This window comes from Quercus robur, chromosome 3 (assembly GCF_932294415.1).
Source record: "Quercus robur chromosome 3, dhQueRobu3.1, whole genome shotgun sequence".
Taxonomy (NCBI): Eukaryota; Viridiplantae; Streptophyta; class Magnoliopsida; order Fagales; family Fagaceae; genus Quercus; species Quercus robur.
This window is the reverse complement of record NC_065536.1, coordinates 29,305,736-29,329,558: the sequence shown is the minus strand read 5'-3', so window position 1 is coordinate 29,329,558 and position 23,823 is coordinate 29,305,736. Positions and strand designations below refer to the sequence as shown.

Here is a 23,823-nt window from a genome sequence, read left to right as displayed (position 1 = left end):
CAAGTGCTGCCTTATCCCATGTGGATTTGGCTGCCTCAGGTTTGGTCCAACCAATCTCAACAGAATCCCACACGGATTCATCAATAGAGCATAAAAAAGCTCTCATACGAACCTTCCAAAATGCATAATTACTTCCATCAAAATATGGAGGTGCATTAAAGGATTGAGACCTATCCATCTCAAAAAGGGAGTCAAGGATCACACAATGGTAATGAAACCAAACAGCTGTGTACCCGCTCTGATACCAATTGAAAGTTAAAAAACGTGTACAAAAACACTTTTGAACGTTTAGACCCCCAAAAACAACTTAACCAACACAAGCAATATGTTAAACAACTAGTGTGCGGAAACTTAACATATGCTACAATATGAAATTGGTTAAACAACTATCTAAGCCATAACAAAATAAACCACAGCAGATAATGTAAAGGCAGAGATAGAGAGGAAGGAAGATGCAAACACAGAGATAACACCCGGATGTGTTATCGAAGAGGAAACCGAAGACCTCGGCGAAAAACCTCTCCGCCGCCCTCCAAGCGGTAATCAATCCACTAGAAAATACAGTTGGGATACAAGGACAGCAATAGACCCTCCAAGCCTAATCTACCCAATGCACCTAAGCCCTCCAAGCTTCTTGCTCCAACGAGGTTGCGCCGAACCTTTTTCTTTTCTAGCTTTCCGGATTCCGCTACTACACCGTAGCATCAACCAATAAAGATTGGCTCCTTCCTAACTGCTTCCCAGAACTCCAAACGTCTGTCTCACAGAGATGATAATGGTGAGAATCAGGTTTGGTATAATGCCTCTCAAGGATTTGACAATGGAGAGGAAGAGAGTGAGGGATTTTGATGAGACTCTAAGGTAGAGATTGTGGGTGAAACAATCTGGTTTTTCTTTAGGGTTTCTCTCTCAAAATTCTCTCTGGAAGCTCTCTTTCAATCGTGGGTTAAAAGGGTATTTATACTGGAGTGAAGAGGAATGCGAAACTTCAGGTTTTTCCAAAACAGGGGTGGCTCGCGGCTTGACCTCGCGGCTTGACCAAGTCGCGAGATCCAGTCGCGAGTTAACCGTATGGCCAGTTGTCCTATTTTGTCCTGTAGTGCTCCAGCTAGCATGACTGTTCATCTTCCAGCATGCTTGGCACGTGTGCATCTTCTGGCGGGTTGAAGCCGCGAGTCCACCCGCGAGTCCCAGCCGCGACACTCTGTTTTCTTGCACACTCTTGAGCAATCTTCACACTATCTCACTCACTACCCTTACAACAATCCCACCTAAATACAGGGTTACTAAATGCTGAATTACAAGCAAATTTGGCACGGAATAAAGCCAATTAGATGGTTGAATAAATTCAACCTTACAAGTCTGATGCGGCTGGTGTGCCAACCCAAATGGCACACTCGTGCTTCCCAGTTCTTGGTCCAAATGATGAAATAATAATTACAAAATGGACCGACATAGCACTTCTATTTTTCCATTAAAATACTGCATTGATGCTTAATTGGATCTATATAGCTCTTGATTTAGATAGACACATGGCGCAAAATTTTATTCTAATTTCAAATTCTAATTGGACTTTCTCTGAGTTTTGTCTATTAATATATATATATATATATATATAATAAATAGGATAAATTTTTTTTTTTAATAGATAGGGATAGAATTTCAACTTATGGTGTCTACTCCATGATAATTACTCCTATTATTAAGCTAAGAGACGCTAATGAGTTTTTGGTATAGGTAAAGTTTGAATTCAAGATATTTATTTAACAATAAGATATTTAAGTCTAGAGTCTGTATTAGGGTTTTGTCACGGAATAGCCAAATGGGGAGATTGTAAGGTTGAATTTAATCAACCATCTTATTGGCTTTATTCCGTGCCAAATTTGCTTGTATTTCAGCATTTAGTAACCCTGTATTTAGGTGGGTTTGTTGTAAGGGTAATGAGTGAGATAGAGTGTTGATTGCTCAAGAGTGTGCAAGAAAACAGAGACTCGCGGCTTGATCTCGCGGGTGACTCGCGGCTGCAAGCCGCCAGATGCAGCACACGTGCCAAGCATGCCAGAAGGTGAACAGTCATGCTAGCTGGAGCACTACAGGACAAAACAGGACAATTGGCCATACGGTTATCTTGCGACTCAGTCAAGTCGCGAGGCCAAGCCGCAAGCCACCCCTGTTTTGAAAAACCTGACGTTTCACATTCTCCTCTCACCTCAATATAAATACCCCTTATACCCACAAATGAAAGAGAGCTTCTAGAGAGAATTTTGAGAGAGAAAACCTAGAGAAAAACAAGATTGATTCACCTACAATCTATACATTAGAGTCTCTTCAAATTTCTCAACTCTCTTCCTCTCCATTGTCAAACCCTTGAGAGGCATTTTACCAAAACCTTGTTCTCACCATATTCATCACTGTGAGAGGGTTGTTTGGTGTTCTGGGAAGCAGTTGGGAAGGAACCAATCTACATTGGTTAATGCTACGGTCTAGTAGCGGAATCCGGGAAGCTAGAAAAGAAAAAGGTTCGGCATAACCTCGTTGGAGCAAGAAGCTTGCAGGGCTTAGGTGCACTAAGTAGATTAGGCTTGGAGGGTCTATTGCTGTCCATGTATCCCAACTACATTTTCTAGTAGATTGTTTACCGCTTGGAGGGCGGCCGAGAGGTTTTACGCCGAGGGCTTCTGTTTCCTCTTCGATAACACATCGTGTGTTGTCTTTGTGTTTGCATCTTCCTTCCCTTTTATCTTTGCCTTTTATTATCTGCTGTGGGTTGTGATTTTAATTTGGCTTAGATAGCTTTTCCAATTCTATATTATAGCTTTTGTTCATTTTCCGCACACTAGTTGTTTGACATAAAGCTTGAATTGGTTAATTTGTAAATTGGGGGTCTAAACGTTCAAGAGTGTTTATACACATATTTGAACTTTCAACCAATTAATTAACCAAGTTAGTTAATTAATTCAATTAGCATGCAATAAGCGTCGTAGCACAAACAAATTACCAACTAAATTAATATGCAGCGGAAAATAAATTGACACAGTAATTTATTTACGTATGGGGAAAACCTACATGGTAAAAACCCCACCGGGTGATTTTAAGGTCACCACTCCCGAGAATTCACTATTATCACAACAAGTGGTTACAAGTAAAGGAATCTCAATATTTTATACCAACCTACAGTTGAACCCTTACCTCAATATCCAATTGGACTTGTTTTGTAGTGACAATCTCTCTTTTCAATGCACGACTCCTAATACGTGACTAACCAATTCGATGCGTGAATCCCAGTACACGGCTTACACACTAACTTGAGAAAGATGATGGCTGCAAAGTTCTTCAATTCATCAACACGATAAAGATCACAAAACTCCTTAGTTACAAAACCCTACAGTATATAAACACAGCAACTTCTTGAAGAGAAAGATGAACTAAAGCATATGTCTTCGATTCATCATATGCTTGTGAAAAACTTTTGCATTGAGGTGCATCCATTATGAAGACCCTTAAAACAATCCTTATATATGTTTAGGGTTGTGAGAAAAGAAAGTTCAAACATCTATTCACAGATTGGATGTAAATCAGAACTGAAAATCTGATTTTCTTAAACCTCCAAAGATACCCTATCTATCGAGCAGCTGTCGAGCATCAGGTCTGTTTCACATTAAGATGCCTTGATAAGTTTTGTTTAAAGTGTTTCAGAAATACAAGTTGTCAAAGTCTTCTTGCCATGAACTCTCTTCTTGCAAAGTTTTTCAAGCGTTTGTGTTATGATAGATTTTACTGTATCTAACAAGTGAGTATGAGTTGAGTGATTTATGACTTCTCTTATATGTTCATTTGTTTGTTGTGGTTTTGTCACGGATTTCCAAATGGGGAGATTGTTAGGACATATATGAATCATGTTAGGAACATATGTCAATATAGAATTCACTAATCCTTTGACAAAATGCACTTTACTTATATTTGGGTAGATCTAGAATGTGTTTAATGTTTCAAGGAACAAGGTTTCAAGTTCGAGCTTTAAAATCCAGCACTTCTTCACTTGTTTCTTGAATAGACTTTCATGGCTTTAACACTTGTCTGTCAAACTTCACATTTTAAATCTCAATAAATACATCTATCAAGCTATCTATCGAGTTTTAAAGAACAGCACTTCTTCACTTGATTCTTGGACAAATTTGCATGGCTTCAATACTTGGACTTAAACTCTTGTTTCTTGAAGTATTAAACATATCCTAGATCTATCTAATTACAAATAAAGTGCATTTCGTCAAAGGATTAACCAATTCTAAATGACATATGTTCTTAACATGATCCACATATGTCCTAACAACACTCTAGCTATGTGGTCTCTTAATTGTAAAGTTTTTGCTCATCCACATAATACTGTATCTTTTCAATATACATGTACATGAACAATCTCTCTTACGATTGAGCCTTACATATGTATTTATTATTGGAAAATTGCCTCAAATTCCAATTGTGACTTGGAAAGTCAATTAGGTTTCCTAGTTGAAGAAGGAAAAATTAATATAAGTTTTCTTTGTGTGGAAGGAAAGACTATTCATTAGTGTGGAAGGAAAGTCTATCCCTTATTAAAGAAGTAATGTATTCTTTGTCCAAGAGAGAATTGAAAAGAGTCTTATAAATAGATAATGTTACAATGAATTTGATGGCTTTGGCCCAAGGGTCCTCTCTATGGGGAGAGAGGAAAAAGAGAGAGAGAGAGAGAGAGCAAAGTGTTTCCGCTTTCAAAAAGATAACCAAGGAGGAGAGAGAAAAATGTTGCCGCCTTCGAGAAGATAGCCAAGAAGGAGAGAGTAAAAGGTTGCTACCTTTGAGAAGAAATCCAAGGTGAGCTATATGGAAAAGAGAAAGAAGAAGAAAAGAAAGCTAAAGAGGAGAAAGTAAAGTGTTGCCGCCTTCTAGTTAAATAATTAGTGTGTGTGAGAGTAAACAAAAATAAAGAGATTTTTCTTTAGTCGTGAGACATACACAAGAGATATTGTAATTGATTTAAGAATAGTGAAATTGATTCAAAGTTTGTCCCGTGATTTTTCTCTTCAAGGAGAAAGGGTTTTTCACGTAAATATTTGTGCTTTTGTGTGTGATTGCTATTTGGAATTGGTGATAATATTATTCACGACCCAACATTTATATCCCTAAAAGTTGGTTAAGGGTTTAGAGTAGGGCCAGGGGTGGAGCTAGAAATTTATGTTTGGGGGGGGGCCAAGTTATAGCACTAATATATTTATCAAGACAACTCCCCCTCCCCACACACACACACACATAAAAAAAAATACACATACTTTTTTATTTGATAAGTTATATATATATACACACACCCAAAAAAAAAAAAAAAAAAAAAAAAAAAAAAAAAGAGCTTAGTATTTTCAATTAAGATTATGTTTGATGATGATCTTTCATTAAATAAAATTCATTTTCAATATAGATTTTTCAAATTTTATACTAAAATAAGTAAAAAAATATTTCAATTGAACTGATGAAATTTTCAAAAACATGAATTATCCAAAACTTGGAGGAATAAGTTATGCTCCAAACATATTTGAAACTATCTTACTCTAACTCATTATGTGGCAACTAAATAGACATTTCATGTATAGTTTTAGGGTACACTTGGTAAATTGTAACGGTAATTACATAGGAATATAAATAAGTAATACAAGGAATATAAGATGTTGTAATGTAATACTTATTACTATTCAATTATTTGGTGACAATACAATAATAGAACCCTAGAGACAATGGAATGACAAATTTTTAAATCAAACTTAAGATATATTTTAGAAAATATCTTACTCATATAATTATATTTTCTAAAAAATAATATTTATTAAATTTAAAAGAGAGATTAGTTTTTTTTTTTTTGTTTTCTTTTTATTTTCATATTTGTTATGTGTATATGGGAAGTTTTTTTATTTGGAATATATTAATTTTAAAAATTAATACACCTACTAGGGAATAACTATTACAAACCTTTTAAAGATGATTTTTTTTTTTTTTTTTTGAGATTCCCCTTTTAGAGATGAATAGTTATTCCTCATTTTAAATAATAACTATTCAAATTGAATGATTATTCCATGTAATAAAAATATAACCAAATGACTAAATAACTAAACCATAAGAATAACTATTACATTTCAGTATTTATTACAGTTTACCAAACATACCCTTAGTGACAAGATTATTTTAATGAGTCAATGACTTGTTAATCGCTACATAATAGGTTGAAAAAGATAGATCCAAACATATTGGATTTCGAACTTTATCAAATATTTAACAGATATAAAAGTACATTTTACAATAAAAAATAAATTTGCAAAAAATAAAGTTATGTCTCCATAACTATTAGACCAATTATTATTTTTAAGAGTATCATAGAACTAATTCAAATATTTAGAGGGGCCAACTCTTATTTTTTAGGCTAAATTTTGAAAACATTAAAATAATTATATATATATGTATGTATGTATGTATTAAGGAAAATTTCTTTTTTTTGGGGGGTGGGGGGCGCGGCATGGCTCCCCCACCCATGTACATGGCTCCGCCCCTGAGTAGGGCTATAAATGAATCAAACTTAGTCGAGTAGTGAATGCTCAAGATCAGATCGACAAAAAAAGTAAATATTTAAGCTCGACTTGAGCTCGAATCAAGCCTACAAACAATGTTCAGGCTCAAGCTAGAATCAATCTTGCAAATAATGTTCAAGTTTGAGCTTGTCTTAACACCCAAAAGCTTCAACTTGGCTTGGTCCATTAGTCAAAACAAACTCGAGCAATATTAAGCTCAAACTCGAATTCAATATCAACTTTAATTAATTTTAAAATAACTAATTTTTATTGAACTATATTAGGATTTATTTAGTTGAGATTTGATTAATTTTTATAAATTCATATAAGTCCTTGTGGGCTCAACCCCATCTTTGCCAAACTATACCTCAATAGGGTTCTTGTAATTATGAGTATTTTAAAATTTCACAACAATTGACTAGTATTTTCTTCTAAAATATTCTCTCAAATATATATATATATATATATATATATAGTTCAAATTTTGGAAATCTCCATTAGATATGTCAGGAAGTGTAAATTAACCTAAAAATCATTGGTTGAGAATCTTGTTTAATATAGGTAATTACATTTGCAAAATAATATTACATTTTAAGGCTTTTATTTATTTATTTATTTATTTTATGTATAATACAAATACATTTTAAGGCCTTAATAAGCAAAGTATACAAAAACGTTGGGGAGGGGGCTAAGTAGAGTATTATTACTTTGGATGAGCAACTATTGGCTTGGATACCACTACTGGTTAGAGATACAGGATGTTTGGATACCGCTTATTTTGCTGAAACTGAAAAATTATTGTTAAAAGTACTATAAATAAAAGTAAAAGTTAATCGAGATAGTATAGTAGAATTCATGAATAATACCAAAATGTACAATAAGACACATAAATAATAACAAAAATAAACTGAACAATGAAATAATTTTCATTTTTTATTTCGACCCAAACGTACACACAGGGAGAAGACTGAATCACAAAAGTTGAAATTGCCAACAAAAATATCCCTAGGCAGTTGGGAAGGGATTAAAGCCGGCTTGCACCATTTTCTCTAATGGCCAAAAGAGCGGCTTAGGAAGGTTATCCCACCCGTACCAGTCCCACCCATCACACCTGTGCGGCTCAAGATTTTGGGGGACTTGCTCTGGATTTGCCAAGACTGCACGCATGAAAATGGTGACGTAATGGGCTGGCTCTGGATCCTCAAGGAAAAGATGGTTTTTGACCGTTAATAGCTCCATTTGCTTGATGTCCAATCCAGTTTCCTCCTTTAATTCTCTGCTAGCACATTCCTCAAAGCTTTCCCCTGAAACAAATATATTAAATAAAGAATATATTGATGTAATGGATGTTTTTTTTTGAAAGATTGATGTAATGGATGTTCAATTACGCTACACTTGTTTTGAGTATCAATAGCAGTAAGCTAAAAATTTAATTATTTGTCATAATAAAAAGTTATTTTATTTATTTTATTTATACATATATTTTAATGGTGGATCTATTTTAACTTTTAATACAATAAAATAATATAAATATCATAATAAAATAAGATATTTGCTACAATAAAATAATATATTCGCTATACACTACCATCACAGCTAAACACACAATCAAGCAGGGAATAAAAAAAAAAAAAAAAAAAATTAGTTCTAAGCTACAGTGTACATCCATAAATATATGTCTATGGATGTGCACTGTAACAATGAAGCTCAAAAAAATAGGTTTAGCTTCACTGCTGAATGGGTTTTTTTTTGTGTTTTGGTAGAGTTAAAATAGTTTTTTTAGCTTTTTAGCTCCACTGTTACAAGTGCTCTTAAGAACGAATGGTACTAAAAAGGCAAATAAAAAAAAATGCTGCTTTAATTGATTAAAAAAAAAAAACTCAATATTAACTGATGCATTTTGGCACTTGTTAATATATTTTATTTAATATTTTTAAATTTTTCTAAAAGTATAACAACTTTTACAAATTAACGTGCTACAAAATATTGTATATTTTTTAAATAGATTTATCATACTTATTGTCAAATTAGTTTGCAACAAAAAAACACATTTTTCTTTAAAAACAATGAATTTTAAAAAATAAAAATTGTGGGGCCCGACAACAGATGGACCAGATCCACCTGTTCACAGGAAGACTTAAGGCCCAAGCCGAAGAAGATAGTGGTCCAAGCCCAATAACGCGAAGCATCCATGTGCCAGAGAAGCCGCCGAGGAGGGTATAGTCCTCCTCGGCTGGCCCAGAACTACACTAAGGAGAGGGGCAAAAGCGGCATAGGGATAATCTTGTAAGAAATCTGAAATATCTAGGAAAGGCTGTCCATACTACCTGTCCTAGACAGAGCTTTGCCTCTCACAGAGTCGTGTTCCTTTAGCCTACTTAACCACTCCCCAACAACTCAGGCCTAAAACTAATGGGACAAGTGTCAGTCTTGAGAGGGTCGACCCTACACGTGGACGAAGGAAATTGAACGTATGCGAGTATAAAAGAAAAAATATGTAACCTAAGGAAGGGGCCTCCAGTCTTACGGAAAAAGGGGAGGTGCTTCAAAGGAAAAGAAAGTGGAACCATGCATAAATATCTTAAGAAATCCATAGCCGGGTAAACATGATTTAGCCTTTCAATCCCACTCTCTACAAATGATATTGTATGGGCCGATTTACGTGCGAACCCAACTCAATTGCGGTTCCATGTAAGTCGTGTGCTTACAAAAATAATTAAAAGTATCCCATTGCAATATGAAAACATATTTTCCCCCAATTTTAATAACACATTTTTCTTTAAAAGGCAAAGCCAAACACCTTTTTCTTTTTATGTTTTCATTTAAAATTGCTCTTTTTCTCTACAATATCCAAAAGGGTTCTTAAAATTAAATATGACCAAACATATCTAAGTTTGGGTTAGAAACATGTCTGACTAAAATGGATTGTACAACTTATGACACTTATCTAAACTTTAACATGTTTTATTAACTTAGTATGACCAAAATTACTTTCACGTATAAACAATAAACATAAGTAATAAATAAATTCTTCTCAAAAAACTAATAAATAAATTTGAACATATTATTTTTTCTTCTTTTTAATACAAATAAGTGAACAAAAAAAAATTAAAACAGACTAAAAATTAAATTTTAAATAATACATAAATTCTTAAGTTTTTAATCCAAAGTTTATTACTCTAATAATTTGATAGATAAATTAATAAATAAATAAAATAAAAACGGATACCATTACAAAATTTGAACTTCAGGTGCACTTTTTGTAGTATACAAAATGTTAAATAAAGTTAACAGAATAATAGCGAAAATTTTAAATTTTATCCAAAAATACAAAATTATGGTTGTTACGGTCTTTTTTTAACCCAATTAATTTAAAGAATTAATATAAAAAAAAGTTTGAAAAGAGAATAATATCTCATATCTCGTTGAAAATAATTAAGAGTAAAAATATATTACACAATTTTTTATGAAATAACTTTGTTAGATTTAATCTATTTAATACTTTTCTAACAATTTTTATGTATTATAGATGACTAAAAAAAAAATTTATATAAAATTGAAAACAAATAAAATAAATGAGTAATTGAATATTCTTGCTATTTTCTTTTTAAATAAATTGTTGTTTCTTTTGCAAGCAAAGTTAGATGTTTTTTTTCAAAGGATAAATGGACATATTTTGTTCATCCTAAAAAATCAGCTATCTTGACCGGTTGACCCAACCTACCATTTTAGCATGTCAGGTGAGTTTGACCCATTTTTCATAGGTCCAAAAATCCTCATCTTCATCCATATACATTTTTATTTTTCAAATTTGCGAGAGTAAGGAGTCCAAATCTTCTTCTTCTTTTTCTCTCTCTCTCTCTCTCTTTTTTTTCAGAAGAAAAATGGCTTTTAAAACTCTTCAAGTATGTAACCATTCCCTCAAGTGTGTGTAGTTTCCTTTCTCACACACGTTAAATTATTATATGAAGAGTGTGAAACTTTTTTCTGGAGACTTGAACTCCAGTTTTTGCCTCCACACTCCATACCTCACAAGCACTTATATTTGTGAAGTGACTATCACACCAATGATATACGATAATAACAAAGGTATTATTACAATGGATATATATAAATATATATATATATATATATATGTTTCTTGTATTAGATATGATTTATGATGGTGTTATGATAATAATTATTATTATTCTTATTTTTTGATAAGTCAATAATTGAATCATAAAATTTTTGCCATTACATGATTATTCTTTGTCATTAAATTATGATAGTCAAAAAATTTTAATATATGCAAAATTTAAATGCAACTACTTTATTCAATCATAAGTTGGGCTAAGTCATAAGTGGAACCCCGGCAGAAGAGAGATGTTTAATGGGTTCCATGATAAGGGAGATTAATCTTCCAAGATGCATTGTGGGCATTATAAGAGTATTCCGTCAACCCTTTTTTTTTTTTTTTTAAGATGAAAATTCCCCAGCAGCTTGAAAAAAAAAATAGTAGGAAAATTTATATAGTTTAATACAGAATTTCAAACAAACAAAAAAATTAAATAAATAAAAAAGAAGAGAGAGAGAGACCAAACTCAAGATGGCCGCCTGGAAGAGAAAAAGTGGAGTGACCAACAGAGGAGCGGCGGCGCCCAAGGAGGACCTTTTTCCCCCTCAACAAGAAAACCACCACTGCTACTTCCACTGCACCATTGTTATTCTCCATTTTCTTAAATGTTTTCAACACAACACTCTGCGCTCCATTTACAATTGGAATGAGTATTATGTATACAGCATGAACCACTACATGACAAAAAAAAAGCTTGCTCAATAATATATTCAATAATAGTATGCGTGTACCCTACCGGACGCAATGTTGGGCAATGGGCATGCAATGGTTGAAAAGCTTGGGCCGACCGTACATGTTTTTGTTTTTGGTGGTTTTTTTTTTTTGGGGGGGGGGGGGTGGGGTTTGTTAATTAATGTTTATTGTGGTTAAAAACACATCATTTAAGATGAAATTTCAAAAAAAAACTCTGCACAAAAACCACCGCACATCCTTGTCACTCCACAAGTATAAATGCTTGTAGGGTGTGGGAGGTAAGGACCAAAATTCAAGTCTCTAGGAAGAAGTTTCATATACATATACACTTAGATTAAGCTATAGTTGAATTTTATCTTGTATATAATAATAATAATAATAATAATGCATATGACATGGCCCAAGTTTTTTTTTTTTTTTTTTTTTTTGGCCACAGAATATCCAGACTACCTTACGCGCACCTCAACTAATTCTCACTTGTGGTGAGAGTCTGTCGCTGGCCACAAGGTATTGTGATTGCTGAGTCTCCACAATCCACCCTCTTTAAAGGGATAGATGTCCCATGTGGGACCTACCTACCATCCTGTCATGTAGGTATCCACTACTACTTTGTATTTTCGTGTTATTCCAACTACTATGGGTCCCATGATGGCAGGGTACAGGATATACCGGCCCATATGTATCGGCCCATGATGATGCCAATCCCAATTCTATTCGTAATAAAACATTTCCGTATTTCTCTCAACTCTCAACTTAAAAAAAAAAAAAAAAAAAAAAAAAAAAGTACTACGTTCAAAATATTTTTATAATATTTTTACAACAAATCATAAGTAGTTAGTTGTTATTATTAAGATTACTTTTTTGCCCTAACAATAACAGCTTGCCACTTTGAATTTGTTGTAAAAATATTATGAAAATGTTATGAACATATTTTTTTTTTAAAAAAAAAACTATAATACATTCATGTACATGTCATGATGTTTGAAACATCAACCACGAAATCCCTTTTTTTACCCTTAGAGCATCTCCAGCAAATTCATCAAATTTTTGTACTGTTTGGAGAATGAATAGTGACTTTTCCCTCTTATCTACCCACTTTTTTAAATACACTTTCCAACAGATTCTCTATCTCATTCTTTATCTCATTTAAATATTATTTCTTCATTCATTATTTTTTCTTTTTTTAACAATTATACATCTTCCAATATTTTTTTATTCAACACTTGATTACTATAATAGAAAAAAAAAATTTTGAAGAATGAATAGTAGCCCATCAGACTTGATGAGCTACTGTTCATGAGCCAAAAAAAAATTTGGATATAGAGAATCCATTGGAGTGAATTTTTTTGGTCTCATTCTCTATTATAGAGAATATTTTGTTTTTCCATAAACCATTGGAGATGCTCTTAGCCAGTGTAATAAGCTATAAAAATGAATAAAAAAATAATTCCTAGAAACCCAAGCAAAACACCGCCCAGCACCTTGTGACTAAAAAACTCAACTTTCTTTCTCATCTCATGACCACTTTAGTTCTTCTTCGATTTTTTCTCCACAATTATTCTCACTCTTGATTATGTAATCGGTTTTAATTAGGGTCATATTATCGGATGTCTTTAGGGCAATACTTAACAATCTATTTTAGCAAAATTTTGACACTGCGTTTATGAGAAATGAAAAAAACTATCAACATATTTTGATAATTTTTTTTTCTCATAAAAACTTTTTAAAAATAGATTATCAACCATTACTCTAAAAACATTTCTTAACATTTCTCTTTTATTCTCACTTCTAAACCATCGATCAATGTGTCACGTCATAATGATAAGAAAAGACATTCTAGAATATTATACAATTTCTACCTTTTCAGTCATAAAAAGAATATTATACAACTTAGTTTTATTTTTTTATTTAATTTTTAAGAATCTAATATTATTTTAGTGTTTGTTTATATGTATATTCCTGTGATTTTTTTTTTTTTTTTTTTTTGAGTTGAAACTAGTATTTATTGTAAAATGTGATCCCTTTTTTTTTAATGTTTATTAAGATATTAATTTAAAAAATAACAATATTAATGATATAATTGTTCGAATTTTTGGACAAGTTTACTACAAACCAATAACTAGACCATCAACATGCACAAAATGCTTGGGGGTTTAGAGGGGAAAGAATTCGAGCTGTGAGATTAGCAGTATGTTGTAATTATTTCTAAAAAAAAATAACTAGACCATCCACTAAAAAAATTAATACGACTATATATTTTGAAATTTTAAATTAATAAATTGAAAAAATATATATAATATAAAAGACTATAATATTTTAATATAAGGTTTCAAATCATTTCATCGACATAACATGTTTGCTCGCGGTAATTGTGGCCAATTAAGAATTCTCATATGTACTAGTACTAGCTAGTGCATTTGAGAATTTTTAATTAGTTAGTTGTAACTATGAATGAGTCACACATACCTAGTCTATATTCCTCAAGCATACCTATTATATTATATTATGTTATATTATATATATATATATATATCAAAATATTTAACAAGTGAATTACATGTTTTTTATGTTCTTAATATACATGTCAAATTTCGTGCCAATTAGATATTATTTATTATATGATCCATAAATTTAATTTTTATGCATAATTTTAGATTACAAAAATTTGAAATTTAAACATTTAATTAATTACATATCTATTGATTTTTAATCTTTTGAAAATTTTACAAATATTAGGTGTGGGGCCAAAGGATTTGTGACCCTGGCCCACTTTACATTGGGGCCCAAAGTCCGAGCCGAGGAGGGATACAGCCGAGGACCTACAGTGAAAGTCCAAGTAGCCTTGAGACGTGACCGAGGATGACTCTATCCTCGGCATCCCCAAGGCACTCTTAAAAGAAAGGGCAAGAACGGCATATGAACAGTTTTTGGAAGAGCCGAACACATCCGCGTTGATAGATAAAGGAGCCCTGGATAATATGGCGACAAATGACAAGGGAAAGGCTGCCATTACTGCAATTAAATACTCTGCGCCAGACAGAGCAATGCTTTTCAATTTTTACAACCACCCCCAACCACTTTGAGTATGGGCTGATGGGACAAGTATCAGCCCTAGAAAGTTGAACCTACACGTGGACGTTGGAAGAGGGGTAAAGGCTAATATAAAAGGAGAAGTAAGCAATCCAGAAAAAGGGGGCTGGAAAAAAAGGCTAAGAACCAGAGCCTCCCAAGCCGTATTGAGGAGAAAGACTCCTCGGGGTGAACATGGATTAATTCTATATGAACACCATGACTAACCACCGTTAGGTGACCAAGACCTAGCCTTTCAAGCCCACGCTCTACAAATTTTATTGTTTGGGCCTTTTATCGTACGAACCCAACATCATTTTGGGGTCGTTACAAATTGAGTCCTTACAATTAGCGCCGTCTGTGGGAAGGCTTGTGCGTTGGCACGGGCGGTGGGTTAAGAAAATCCCTCCACCACTTCCAACGACCCGTTGTTGTGCCCTAACCTAAAGTTCCACTAGGGGCTGCGCTTCGAAGCACCAGTGGCACGGGCAGTTCTTGGGGCTTCCAACATCAGATCAACGTCCCACACCTTGGCCGAGGGGCTAGTCCTCCCAAACTTAAAGAAAATATCTAAGTTTTGGACAGAACCAAGGTATTGTATAGTCTTTGGACTCAAACCTATGGGGAAACCAACTACTTAAAGAAAATATCTAAGTTTTGGACAGAACCAAGGTATTGCATGGTCCTCGACCTCAAACCTATGGGAAAATCAGTTGTTAGAAAATGGATTAAGTCTTAGACGGAATGGAAATCCCGTCCTGTTCTCGGATCCCTAGCTCTAAGGAAACTAACGTTAATGAGTATTTAGGCCCGGTACAGTCATACCTCGGTCCTCGGACCGGGTGCCAAAAATGGTCAAGGCCATGAATGTTATTAGGAACGTCGTAAAGCACCCTAGTACATAGCGACCATCTCGGATAGTTCATTTTGAGTTACCCATCCTCGGATGATCGCCTCATACGCAATACGGAACGTTCAGCTGTTATCTCGGTTAGTCTTACATGTATAACTTTTTTCAGGTTGGCATTATTACGCCTATTAGTCCCAGTAAGTTCAAAATAATAGCTTTTTGTTAACAAGGGGTTCGGCCCTAAGTATCGTTCTAAAATATATATATATATATATATATATAGCACATCCATTCACAATATAGTTATTGCAGAAAAGAAAGAATGTTTAGACTAAGATAAAGTCATCTTTTATTAATATCAAGAAATAGTACAGTATACAGTGACGGGCTTAAGCAAGCCTACACCAAAAGCTAATTACAAAGGCAGAAAGAGAAAGCAAAAAATGAAAAAGATATAAGGGAACGGAAAATCCTTCAAAATTCTGCTCTTGTGATGACTAGGCGTGTCAGGCTGACCCCTTTTGACGGAAGGGGGGAAGAGGCAGAAGAAGAAGAAGTAAAAACACCAAGATGTCCCTAGTGATGGAAGAGAATAAGAAGTCGAGGCAAAAGAAGGCACTAGAGAAGGAGGAGAGGAGGAAGCGAGGATGCCCAATCCCCGCATCAGCTCTGACTCCTAACACACGGGTGCCATATTAGCGGCGCTCGAGAGAGAGCGGATGGTACTGACGGTGAGAAACCCCATTGCTGTCGCACTGAAAATCTGGTGCGACTAGTATCTGCTTTGGATTTTGGCTGAAGGAAGAGGAGGCTTCTCCCCCGCCTTGCGAAAGGGGAGAGCTGTCTTGAGTCTCCGTCTCCCTTGCCCTGCCCGCGCCATCTGGAGTCTTGGAGAAACCCAGTGCTTCTGGAGAGGGTGTGGTCCCTTCACCCCCACTTTTGCCTCAAACATATCACTCACTAAGGCTTGAATTGCACTGGTAATGAAAGCTTTGAACGCAGCTAGAGGTTTAAGAGTTTGGAAAGACCGAAGGGTCTGTACGTAAAGGAAGTGACCTCCTACCTTGCTTCTTATACAAAAGGCAAATCTAGTGGCATTTAATCTGTACAAATTTCCAAGAAAAGCTACAAACGAGAAAATTCTCACTCAACTCCCAACGCCGTCTACAACTGTTGGATGGGCGTCACCTCGTAAAAGGAATTTATTAAAAACGTGCATCGTACACTGAAACGGTAGAGGCACGACGTGAGTTACATTAAAGGAATGTCTCATGACCAGGAGCGTTTCCCAGGCAAACTAAAAGACACCGATATTAATGAAGGACGAAGCTAGGCAAGTCATTATATAGGCCTGACATCACCAAAACCCTCCTCCCCGACCAAGAGGTTGGGCAGCAGGATTTTGAGGGGCTATTGTGGGGCCAGAGGATTTGTGACCCTGGCCCACTTTACATTGGGGCCCAAAGCCCGAGCCGAAGAGGGATATAGCCGAGGACCTACAGTGAAAGTCCAAGTAGCCTTGAGACGTGGCCGAGGATGACTCTATCCTCGGCATCCCCAAGGCACTCCTAAAAGAAATGGCAAGAACGGAATAGGAACAGTTTTTGGAAGAGCCGAACACATCCGCGTTGATAGATAAAGGAGCCCTTGATAATATGGCGACAAAGGACAAGGGAAAGGCTGTCATTACTGCAATTAAATACTCTGCACCAGACAGAGCAATGTTCTTCAGCTTTTACAACCACCCCCAACCACTTTGGGTATAGGCTGATGGGACAAGTATCAGCCCTGGAAAGTTGAACCTACACGTGGATGTTGGAGGAGGGGTAAATGCTAATATAAAAGGAGAAGTAAGCAATCCAGAAAAAGGGGGCTAAGAAAAAAGGCTAAGAACCAAAGCCTCCTAGGCCGTATTGAGGAGAAAGACTCCTTAAGCGAACATGGTTTAATTCTGTATGAACACCATGCCTAACCACCGTTCAGTGACCAAGGCCTAGCCTTTCAAGCCCACGCTCTACAAATTTTATTGTTTGGGACTTTTATCGTACGAATCCAACATCATTTTGGAATCGTTACAAATTGAGTCCTTACATTAGGGATATAAGAAGAAAATATAATCTAATGGTAAATTTGTTAAAATTTACATCGAATAAAAAGATATTGAGTGAATTTGTAACCAAAGTTTTTCCTAATTTTTGTCAATTTATATGTAATAAAATACTAAGTGCATTTTGCCTCTAGTTTATTCAACAAGTTTTTAGGTTTTAACTTTTATGTACAATTTTTTAAAACCTTATTTTTTCTTACATTTTCAAAATATATATATATATACTTTAGTATATTTTTAGTAAAAAAAATAATTTGTAAAAAGTTAGATAAGTTGATACCAAACACCTTTAAAGTTTGACTCATAAAAAGTATAAATATATATATTTTTTCAAAATAGTAATTAAGGAAGTTTGATTAAAATATAATGTCATCCCAGTTTTTTCCTCATTTAGAAGAAATAACTCCAAACCATGCAATAACCTGAAAAAGTTATTTTTTCTCCATTTTTCTTTCTCCTTCTTCCATCCCCTTAGAGTTTGCTCAACCAAACAAACAAGACCTTGGAAGTTGGAAGTTGGAAGCTACCAACTGGTGTTGTGTTGTTTGGACATTGAGGGGCTGTTTGGTAGGGTATTTTGAGCAACAGTTTTCAGTGTTTAAACAACATTATACATATTTTGTTATTCTCCATTTTTTACAATGTTTTGACCACAACACAACATGACGCTCTGCACTCCATTTACAATTGGAATGAGTATCATATGTACATTATGAACCACTACTTGACAAAAAAAATAAAAAAAAAATAAAAAAAAATGAAGCTAGCTCAATAATATATTCAATATATTCACAACACAGTCCACACCCGTTCAACATAGGCTACGTACACTACCACTTTGTATTTTGTGTTATTCCAACTACTATGGATCCTATGATTTTTTTTTTTTTTGAAAAATTATGGCGCCACAACAAAAGGCATAATTTTGTCCACAACTTGCTTATATGCCACACTCTTTCACCAATCACAACTCGCCATATGGCTGAGTTATGAACAAAGTTGTGCCTTCTGTTGTGGCACTATAATTTTTTTTTTTTTTTAGGGACTATGGGTCCTATGATGATGCCAATCCCAATCCTATTCATAATAAAAGTATAAAACATTTCAGTATTTCTCTCAACTCTCAACTAAAAAAAAAACTACTATAATACATTCATGGACATGTTTGAAACATCAAACCATGAAATCCCTTTTTTACCCTTAGCCAGTGTAATAGGCTATAAAAATGAAAAAATTAATTCCTAAAAACCCAAGCAAAACAGCCGCCCAGCCCCGGTGTGACTAAGGGTCAATTTGGTAATATTGTTCTAGTAACATAGTTTAAGTATGATGAAACTATATTATTTGTTCGTTATGTTTACCCTATGAGCGTAATTAGTCTCTCAAATTTCAAATAAGCGTTATTGGTTGCTTATATTTTAAAAGTGTACAATATTAGTATTTCTGTTAACTGCCATTAATAATGTTACTTATGTGGTTAACAAGATACTGATTTAGTAATTTTTTTAATGATGTAGCATTTTTTAATTAAAAAATTGCAAAAAACATCTTACATGTCATAAAACCATTAATACCAAAATACCTGACCCGGCAAGTAGCAGGTAATACCAAATTCAAAGAACTGAAGTGGGAGCAATGGTGGTCAACGACAAGATTTTTCTATTTTTAATCAAATTCTAGGTAGACAGGGTTTGAGCAATGGGTCAAATTCAATGCTCGTTATCTTCAAAGTTCACTTTGTCTTCATTCAATATTAATTTCTCTCTCTGATCGAGCACCGCCATAGTTTTCTATTTAATCAAATTCTAATTCACATAGTTCTGTTAAACAAAGAAAATAATTGTTTGATATTCTTTTTAAAAAAATTTCCTTCATAATTTGAATTGTTACCTTGTCAGTGAAATTGAAGTTTAAAAGTTTCACAGGTTGTACAGAAGTACCACTTGAAGATTCAGTATAGCTTCGACGGAAGGGCCATTAGCTCCAGCAAGGCGTTGACGGTGACGTCAGTAACAATCAGCCCTGTCCTCCAATTCACAAGTAACCAAACCTCCACCATCAGCCACAAACACAATCAACAAAACCCAAACCCAAACCCAAACATTGCTAGACTCAACCCAAAACTCCACACCAACTGAACTTCATCGGAAGCATCTTGCCTTTTGACCACCGATTGCTACCACTACAGTTCTTGAATTTAATATTACCGGGTCAAGTATTTTGGCATTAATGGGTCTGAGATTCTGATGTGTAAAATAATTTTTGTAATTTTTTTATTGTAAAATGCCACATCATTTTTAAAAAATATTAGATCACTATTCCATATGTCACGTAAGTTATAACACTAACGACAGTTAACAAAAATATTAATACTGCTCATTATTAAAACTTGAGGGATCAATAGCACTCATTTAAAACTTGAGGGACTAATTTTGCTCAGAGGGTAAATTTCAGAGACCATTAGTGTAGTTTCGCCTTTAAGTATTATAGAAATACATGTGAGTGAAAAAGTGTTGTGAAAATACACGTTGTGTTGTTTAAATAACGAAAACTGTTATTTAAATACCCCTACCAAACACCCCCTAAAAAACTCAACTTTCTTTCTCATCTCATGACCATTTTAGTTCTTCTCCAATTTTTTCTCTACCATTATTCTCACTCTTGATTCTATAATCGATTTTAATTAGGGTCATATTAACGGATATCTTTAAGATAATAATTAACAATTCATTTTTAAAAAATTTTGATATTACTTTTATGATAAATGAAAAAAATTATCAAAATATTAAATTTTTTTCTTTTCTCATAAAAAATTTCTTAAAATAAATTATTAATCACCTGGAGCATCCTTTAACATTTCCCTTTCATTCTCACTTCTAAAGTCTCCATTCAATGGGTCACGTCATAATGATATGAAAAGACATTCTAGAATGTTATGAAATTTTATTTTATTTTTTATTTAATTTTTAAGAATCTAATATTATTTTAGTGTTTGTTTATATGTATATTCCTATGATTTTTTTTATTATTAATTTTTTAGAGTTGAAACTAGTATATTATTGTAAAATATGATCCCTTTTTTAAATTTTTATTAAGATATTAGTTTAAAAAATAACAATATTAATAATATAATTGTTCTAACTTTTGGACAAGTTTACTACAAACCAATAACTAGACCATTCACTAAAAAAATTAATATGACTATATATTTTGAAATTTTAAATAAATAAATTGAAAATATATATAATATGTAAGGTTGAATTTAATCCACCATTTTATTGGCTTTATTCCGTGCCAAATTTGCTTATATTTCAGCATTTAGTAACCTTGTATTTAGGTAGGTTTGTTGTAAGGGTAGTGAGTGAAATAGAGTGTTGATTGCTCAAGAGTGTGCAAGAAAATAGAGACTCGCGGCTTGTTCTCGCGGGTGGCTCGCGGCTTCAAGCCGCTAGGCGCAGCACACGTGTCAAGCGTGCCAAAAGGTGAACAGTCATGCTAACTGGAGCACTACAGGACAACTGGCCATACGGTTATCTCACGACTGGATCTCGCGACTTAGTTAAGTCGTGAGGTCAAGCCGCGAGCCACCCCTGTTTTGTAAAACCTGACGTTTCACATTCCTCTTTCACTCCAGTATAAATACCCCTTATACTCACAAATGAAAGAGAGCTTCCAGAGAGAATTTTGAGAGAGAAACCTTAAAGAAAAACAAGATTGATTCACTTACAATCTATACATTAGAGTCTCTTCAAATTTCTCAACTCTCTTCCTCTCCATTGTCAAATTCTTGAGAGACATTTTACTAAAGCCTTGTTCTCACCATATTCATTACTGTGAGAGGGCTGTTTGGTTTTCTGGGAAGCAGTTAGGAAGGAACAAATCTACATTGGTTGATGCTACGGTGTAGTAGTGGAATTCGAGAAGCTAGAAAAGAAAAAAGTTCGATGCAACCTCGTTGGAGCAAGAAGCTTGGAGGGTTTAGGTGCACTGGGTAGATTAGGCTTGGAGGGTCTATTACTATCCATGTGTTCCAACTATATTTTTTAGTGGATTGTTTACCGCTTGGAGGACAGCGGAGAGGTTTTACACTGAGGGCTTCGGTTTCCTCTTCGATAACACATCGCGTATTGTCTTTGTGTTTGCATCTTCCTTCCCTTTTTTACCAATTCTATATTTTAGCTTATATTTATTTTCCGCACACTTGTTGTTTGACATATAACTTGAATTGGTTAATTTGTTAATTGGGAGTCTAAACGTTCAAAGGTGTTTATACACATATTTGAACTTTCATAACATAAAAGATTATAATATTTTAATATAAGGTTTCAAATCATTTCATCAACATAACATTTTTGCTCGCAGTAATTGTGGCCAATTAATAATTCTCATATGTACCAGTACTAGCTAGTGCATTTGAGAATTTTTAATTAGCTAGTTGTAACTATGAATGAGTCACACATACCTAGTCCATGTTCCTCAAGCATACCTATTGTATTACACACACACACACACACACACACACACACACACACATATATATATATATATATATATATTGTAGGGATAAGAGGCCTAGAAAGGGCTATTGGGCCGGGGGTCATGTCCGAGGACATTAAGTTGTTCGAAAACAAGAAGACATTAACAAGAACATACAAATTAGTGGGTTGTGAAAGAATTCTAGTCGTAAAGGGTTAGGAGTGTAGTCCAAGGATAGACACTGTGGGCCAGAAAATTCATGGCCCAGGCCCGCTCTATATATCAAGGCCCAGGACCTGATCTGAGGAAACCTATTGTCAAGGATAAGCTTAATGCATGGATAGGATAAGTGAAAAGATTGCCCCTACTGTAGTGGAGAACTCTATGCCTGACAAGCCCCTATTCTTGACCAAGCAATTCAACATTTACGTCTACTCCCAACCACTTGAGGTATGGGCTGATAGGACAAGTCCTCTGCCCCGAAGGTAAAGCTGACACGTCGACCCTAAAGAGAGGGAAAAATACGAGTATAAAAAGAAACGAAAGCCAAGATACAGGGAAAGGAGGGGGAGGAACTCGATGCTCCTCGGACTAAGTCCGAGGAGTCCAACCCTTCAAGCTACATCGTTGTATAGCCCGGACGTTCGGGCCGAACCACCTCCTACATGAACCCCCTCCCCAAAGTCAGGATCAGACCGTTGCCCAGCAATCCATAGCAAGCCTTTTAAGCCCACTCTCAACAAATCATATTGTGAGGGATCTTTCATGTACGAGCCCAACGTTATTCTTGGGCCATTAAATAATCGTGTCCCTACAATTGGTGCCGTCTGTGGGGAGGCTTGCGCGTTGGCGCAGGTGGCGCTTGAGTCAACTCTCTAGCAAGCAGAGATTCGTAGGTTTTCCCCCGTCTCCGGTGACATGCAGTTGCTGTTCCGACATAAATTTCGGCCAGGGGCTACGTCCTGCAGTGCCAACGGCATGAGCAGCTCTAAGGGCTTCCGACCTCAAGCCAACTCTCCCCACCACGGGCAAGGGGCTGACCTGCGAAAAAGCAAATAAGTACAAAAAAAAAAAAAAAAAGTAGTACTAAAAAAGTTTTGGACAGAACCAAGGCCTTGCATGGTCCTCGGACTCAAGCCTATGGGGAAACCAAGTACTCAAAAAGTTTTGGACAGAACCAAAGCCTTGCATGGTCCTCGGACTCAAGCCTATGGGGAAACCAAGTACACAAAAGAAAAAACACAAGTTTTGGACAGAACCAAGGCCTTGCATGGTCCTCGAACTCAAGCCTATGGGGAAACCAAGTACACAAAGAAAAAACTATAAGTTTTGGACAGAACCAAGGCCTTGCATGGTCCTCAGACTCAAGCCCATGGGGAAACCAAGTACACAAAGAAAAAACTATAAGTTTTGGACAGAACCAAGGCCTTGCATGGTCCTCGGACTCAAGCCCATGGGGAAACCAAGTACACAAAGAAAAAACTATAAGTTTTGGACAAAACCAAGGCCTTGCATGGTCCTCGGACTCAAGCCTATGGGGAAACCAAGTACACAAAAGAAAAAACACAAGTTTTGGACAGAACCAAGGCCTTGCATGGTCCTCGGACTCAAGCCTATGGGGAAACCAAGTACTCAAAAAGTTTTGGACAGAACCAAGGCCTTGCATGGTCCTCGGACTCAAGCCTATGGGGAAACCAAGTACACAAAAGAAAAAACACAAGTTTTGGACAGAACCAAGGCCTTGCATGGTCCTCGGACTCAAGCCTATGGGGAAACCAAGTACACAAAGAAAAAACTATAAGTTTTGGACAGAACCAAGGCCTTGCATGGTCCTCGGACTCAAGCCTATGGGGAAACCAAGTACACAAAGAAAAAACTATAAGTTTTGGACAGAACCAAGGCCTTGCATGGTCCTCGGACTCAA

At 35.1% G+C, this 23,823-nt stretch overlaps 1 protein-coding gene across 1 annotated transcript; it reads right to left on the bottom strand.

The window, feature by feature from the left end:
* Positions 1-7,495: 7,495 nt before the first annotated feature.
* LOC126717734 (geranyl diphosphate phosphohydrolase-like) lies at positions 7,496-11,343 on the bottom strand. Its single transcript, XM_050419586.1, has 2 exons — positions 11,166-11,343; positions 7,496-7,891 (listed from the first exon to the last, which is right to left on the bottom strand). Exons 1-2 carry the CDS (start codon positions 11,299-11,301, stop codon positions 7,593-7,595), a joined length of 435 nt encoding a protein of 144 aa, XP_050275543.1. The 5' UTR covers positions 11,302-11,343; the 3' UTR covers positions 7,496-7,592.
* Between the last annotated feature and the right edge of the window lie 12,480 nt (positions 11,344-23,823).